The 6,000-nt window shown below is 43.4% G+C and overlaps 1 protein-coding gene across 1 annotated transcript in view; it reads left to right on the top strand.

The window, feature by feature from the left end:
- Nucleotides 1-2,428: 2,428 nt before the first annotated feature.
- The window catches only part of LOC106594977 (steroidogenic acute regulatory protein, mitochondrial-like), a 91,320-nt gene continuing 87,748 nt past the window's right edge, over nt 2,429-6,000 (top strand). Inside the window, exons 1-3 of the mRNA XM_045687519.1 lie at nt 2,429-2,492; nt 3,444-3,551; nt 3,800-3,939. Of these exons, the coding sequence (XP_045543475.1) occupies nt 2,429-2,492; nt 3,444-3,551; nt 3,800-3,939 (312 nt within the window). The remainder of the gene's footprint in view (nt 2,493-3,443; nt 3,552-3,799; nt 3,940-6,000) is intronic.

Below are 6,000 nucleotides of genomic sequence, written 5' to 3'. Positions count from 1 at the left end.
ATCACCACTACACACAACTGTTCTGCAGCCTGGGCTGACCAATCACCACTACACACAACTGTTCTGCAACTAGGTCCTCAGTCTCCTGCTCAACTAGGTTCTCAGTCTCCTGCTCAGCTAGGTTCTCAGTCTCCTGCTCAGCTAGGTTCTCAGTCTCCTGCTCAGCTAGATTCTCAGTCTCCTGCTCAACTAGGTTCTCAGTCTCCTGCTCAGCTAGGTTCTCAGTCTCCTGCTCAGCTAGGTTCTCAGTCTCCTGCTCAACTAGGTTCTCAGTCTCCTGCTCAGCTAGTTTCTCAGTCTCCTGCTCAACTAGGTTCTCAGTCTCCTGCTCAACTAGGTTCTCAGTCTCCTGCTCAGTTAGGTTCTCAGTCTCCTGCTCAGCTAGGTTCTCAGTCTCCTGCTCAGCTAGGTTCTCAGTCTCCTGCTCAGCTAGGTTCTCAGTCTCCTGCTCAGCTAGGTTCTCAGTACCAGTCAAACATCTGGGAAACTCTGAGAGAGAGAGAGAGAGAGAGAGAGAGCTTCTACATTGTAGAATAATAGTGAAGACATCAACACTATGAAATAACACATATGGGATCATGTAGCAACATATATAATTATTACATAGAGTGCATTCGGAAAGAGTTCGGTCCCCTTCACATTACTTCCTTATTCTAAAATTGATCAAATATTTTTTCCCCTCATCAATCTACACACAATACACCATAATGACAAAGAAAGTCTCTGAATGCCCTTCAGTGGCCCAGCCAGAGCTGGACTTGAACCCGATTTAACATCTCTGAAGAGTCCTGAAAATAGCTTTGCAGCGACGCTCCCCATCCAACCTGACAAAGCTTGAGAGGATCTGCAGAGAAGAATGGGAGAAACTCCCCAAATACAGGTGTGCTAAGCTTGTAGCGTCATACCCAGGAAGACTCGAATCTGTAATCGCTGCCAAAGGTGCTTCAACAAAGTACTGAGTAAAGGGTCTGAATACTTATGTAAATGTGATATTTCAGTGTTTTTTTTTTTAAATGAATTTGCAAAAATGTTGGTTTGTCACATGAGCTGAATGCAACAGGTGTAGACCTTACTGTGAAATGTTTACTTATAAGCCCAGTTCAAGAAATAGAGTTAAGAAAATATTTACTAAATAAACTAAAGTAAAAAAAAAGAAAAATCTAAGAGTAACACAAAAAAATGACATAACAATAACGAGGCTATATACAGTGGGTACCGGTACCGAGTCAATGTCCGAGGGTACAGGTTAGATGAGGTCATTTGTAAAGTGATAAAGTGATAGATAATAAACAGCGAGTAGCAGCAGTGTAAAAACAAAGGGGGGGTGGAGGGGGTCCAATGTAAATAGTCTGGGTGGCCATTTGATTAATTGTTCAGCAGTCTTATGGCTTGGGGGTAGAAGCTGTTAAGGAGCCTTTTGGTCCTAGACTTGCCGTGCGCTAGCAGAGAGAACAGTCTCTGTCCAAAAGGCTCCCAAACAGCTATGGTGTATTATGGTGTATTATGTATATGTAGATTGTGTGTGTATGTGTACGGACTCCAGAGTGGCGCAGTGGTCTAAGGCACTGCATCTCAGTGCAAGAGGCATCACTGCCGTTCCTGGTTTGAATCCAGGCTGCATCACATCCGGCCATGATTGGGAGTCCCATAGGGCGGTGCACAATTGGCCCAGCGCCGTCTGGGTTTGGCCGTCATTGTAAATAAGAATTTGTTCTTATTAACTGGCTTGCCTAGTTAAATAACAATATGTCTGTGTATGGCCAGTATATGAATAGAATTTACTTGTTATATAGGATGAACCTTCACTAGAATACAGGCCATCCTATATGTAGACTCGTCATTCTGCAGTAGTTATATAGGATGAACCTTCACTAGAGTACAGGCCATCCTATATGTAGACTTGTCATTCTGCAGTAGTTATATAGGATGAACCTTCACTAGAATACAGGCCGTCCTATAAGTAGACTTGTCATTCTGCAGTAGTTATATAGGATGAACCTTCACTAGAGTACAGGCCATCCTATATGTAGACTTGTCATTCTGCAGTAGTTATATAGGATGAACCTTCACTAGAGTACAGGCCGTCCTATAAGTAGACTTGTCATTCTGCAGTAGTTATATAGGATGAACCTTCACTAGAATACAGGCCATCCTATATGTAGACGTGTCATTCTGATAATGGTTGTGGATTATTATTGTATACATGGATCCTCATGATTTATTCTCTCCTTTTTAGAAGCACACATAAAATACCTCTATTGGAAGCAGCTGTGTGTGTGTCTCTCTAACAGCAACCTTGGGGCCAGAATTCAGTTTACAATCCTATCCTCTAACCCATCCCCTTATCTCCTTTCTTGTCCTTCAGAGGTCCTATAAAGCCTGGAGCCTGGCACACTCAAGCTGCCGTCGCTGTCACCAACATTACAGTATGCTGCCTGCCATGGTGAAGCTCTGCTGTGGAATCTCCTACCCTCACCTCAGGACCATGGCAGGTAAAAACATACAACTATATAATCTTGGTTATGTTCTAAGTGGCTCCCTATTCCCTATATAGTGCATTATTTTTGACCAGGGCACTACAGGGGGCCATTTTGGATGCAGGCCTGAAGAGATGCATACATTTTCTCTCATTCCATAGATTGTAGGATTACGGTGTCTTGCACACTGCACATAGCCTGGTCCCAGATCAGTTAGTGCTGCCTTGCCAATTCCCTCCTATGGTCATTGCAAGAAAGCACAAACAGATCTGGGACCAGCCAGTGCACGTTCATCTGGATGGAGTTATCTATTGTTGCTGTTAATGGCGTCTTGGCTGTGACTAGTAGTAGTCTTAGTTTGTGGAGAGAAATCCTGAGAAGTCCTCATCAAAGTGTACAACACTTTGACTTGCAGAATGTATCAAATGCAGCCTGAGCGGCAGTCTGTGTCATGCTAAACATGTTTGGCTTGATAATGAGCAATGGAGTTGACAAGAGAGCAAACCGATCTGGGACCAGGTTATAGTAGGAGACAACAGATCTGGGACCAGGTTATAGTACGAGACAACAGATCTGGGACCAGGCTATAGTACGATTCAACAGATCTGGGACCAGGCTATAGAAGGAGACAACAGATCTGGGACCAGGCTATAGAAGGAGACAACAGATCTGGGACCAGGCTATAGAAGGAGACAACAGATCTGGGACCAGGTTATAGTAGGAGACAACAGATCTGGGACCAGGCTATAGAAGGAGACAACAGATCTGAGACCAGGCTATAGAAGGAGACAACAGATCTGGGACCAGGTTATAGTAGGAGACAACAGATCTGGGACCATTCTATAGAAGGAGACAACAGATCTGGGACCAGGTTATAGTAGGAGACAACAGATCTGGGACCAGGCTATATGAAATGTGCTCTACAAATGAAAGCTGACTGTTGTTATTATTGTCATCCTACGACAGGACTGCAACGGCGAGCTATCGCAGCGATCGGCCAGGAGCTAGCTCACATGCAGAGGAATGGGCAGACCCAACTACCAACATGGACCAGCCATATGGGTTGGCAGACTGGCACCGCTCAGCATCAACACAGTGGTAAGCCTGACGATGATACACAAATTGCACACATTTTCAATTACATTATTATTTTACACAGAGCACAAACTTCCCTTATTTTAGTTATAATTACATATTTTACTATTTTACTTTTCACTATAACTTGTACTGACCATTGAATATTAAACAGCTTCAAATAGAACTGAATAAAGTGAGTGCTGCTGTGAGGGCCCTTTTCATGTGTGTATGTAAACTTGTGACAGAGAGCTCCAGAAGAGAGGTAGTCAACCCAGTCCCGTTGAAAGAGGAGGAGCTGCTGTACATAAGACGTGGGCACGAGGCGCTGACCAAGGCTCTGGACATTGTTGAGGATAAGAACGGATGGAAAACAGAACTCACAGAGGTAGTGCATCATCCATACATCCATACATCATCGTTGATTAAAGAGGCAATCCGGGATTTGTATATAGATTTTTGTCAAACCATCATGTATTTCCCCTTTAAAATATGTTGCTCCATGTGTTCATGCATATCTTTTCAATCTCCAAAAAAAAGCTATTGCTATGGAAACCTTGTACTGATGCCAAACCACCAAACTGTCAAGGATATCCTGTCTTCAAAACCCTTCAAATATAATTGACATGGGCACTTTGTGCTGCATACTGTTGCCACAATTTCTAACTTTCTAACATTTTACATTTTAGTCAATTAGCAGACGTTCTTAATCCAAAGCAATTTACAGCCTGTGCATTCAATTTAGTTAAGTAGGGAACTTTTTGCCTTGTAGGAGAAAAATGCACTTTCCATAATCTCAGAACCCAGAACCAAATGTGTTATTAGTTATTTAATAAGGAACCCAGTAGCTGTTCCAAATGCAGCAGTTACTCTTCTACTTTCTGAAACGGTGTGTTGTAAAGCTGCATACTAATGCCACATATCCAAACTTTCACTTTCCGTTACTTTGACATTTAGGAAAACTTCATCTAAATAGCTATAACCATGGAAACCTTGTACCGGTAATATGCATATCAAATCAAATCGAAATTGTATTGGTCACATATACACATATTTAGCAGATGTTATTGCGGGTGTAGCGAAATGCTTGTGTTTCTAGCTCCAACAGTGCAGTAATATCTAACAATTCACAACAATACACACAAATCTAAAGGTAAAAGAATGGAATTAAGAAACATATAAATATTAGGATGAACAACGTCGGAGTGGCATAGACTAAAATACAGTAGAATAGCATACAGTATATACATATGAGATTTAACATTTTATTTGATAAAGCAAAAATATGTAAACATTATTAAAAGTCACTATTGTTCCATTATTAAAGTGGCCAGGCTTACATAATGGGGTGGAAGCAGCCTAGTGATGGCTGTTTAACAGTCTGATGGCCTTGAGATAGAAGCTGTTTTTCAGTCTCTTGGTCCCAGCTTTGATGCACCTGTACTGACCTTGCCTTCTGGATGATAATGGGGTGAACAGGCAGTGGCTTGGCTGGTTATTGTCCTTGATGATCTTTTTGGCCTTCCTGTGATGTCAGATGCTGTAGGTGCCCTGGAGGGCAGGTAGTTTGCCCCCGGTGATGCATTGGGCAGACTGCACCATCCTCTGGAGAGCCCTGCGGCTGAGAGCCATGCAGTTGCCGTATCAGGCTGTGATACAGCCCGACAGGATGCTCTCAATTGTGCATCTATAGAAGTTTGTGAGGGTTTTAGGTGCCAAGCCAAATTTCAGATCATCAGTGATGTGTATGTCGAGGAACTTGAAGCTTTACACCTGCTCCACTGCGATACCGTCGATGTGGATAGGGGCGTGCTCCCTCTGCTGTTTCCTGAAGTCCACGATCAGCTCCTTTGTTTTGTCGACATTGAGAGAGAGGTTATTTTCCTGGCACCACACTCGCAGGGCCCTCACCTCCCCCCAGTAGGCTGTCTTGTCATTATTGGTAATCAGGCCTACTACTGTTGTGTCATCTGCAAACTCGATGACTGAGTTGCAGCCATTTGTGGCCACGCAGTCATGGGTGAACAGGGAGTAGAGGAGGGGGCTGAGCACGCACCCTTGTGTTGAGGATCAGCGAAGTGAAAGTGTTGTTCCTACCTTCACTACCTGGAAGTCCAGGACCCAGTTGCACAGGGCGGGGCTAAAGTCAATGAAAAGCAGTCTTTGGTAGTGGGCCGCGTGGGTGGCACTGTGTTAACCTCAAAGCGGGCAAAGAAGGTGTTTAGCTTGACCGGAAGCAAGCGACGTGGCTGGTTGTCCCTTTGTAGATGCCACACTACCAAAACGTTGTAACTCGAGTAGAGAAATGTTCTGTAATCTCAAGACCAAATGAAGTAGAAAGACTATCACAAGAGAACGTACAGTAACTGTGTTCTATAGAAAATCAGGACATCATTAGAAACCTTCTTGAAACTGTGTTGTTAAAGGAAATCATAAGGATGCCACATTA

This window comes from Salmo salar, chromosome ssa01 (assembly GCF_905237065.1).
Source record: "Salmo salar chromosome ssa01, Ssal_v3.1, whole genome shotgun sequence".
In the NCBI taxonomy this organism is placed as follows: Eukaryota; Metazoa; Chordata; class Actinopteri; order Salmoniformes; family Salmonidae; genus Salmo; species Salmo salar.
This window is presented reverse-complemented; position numbering and strand designations above follow the sequence as displayed.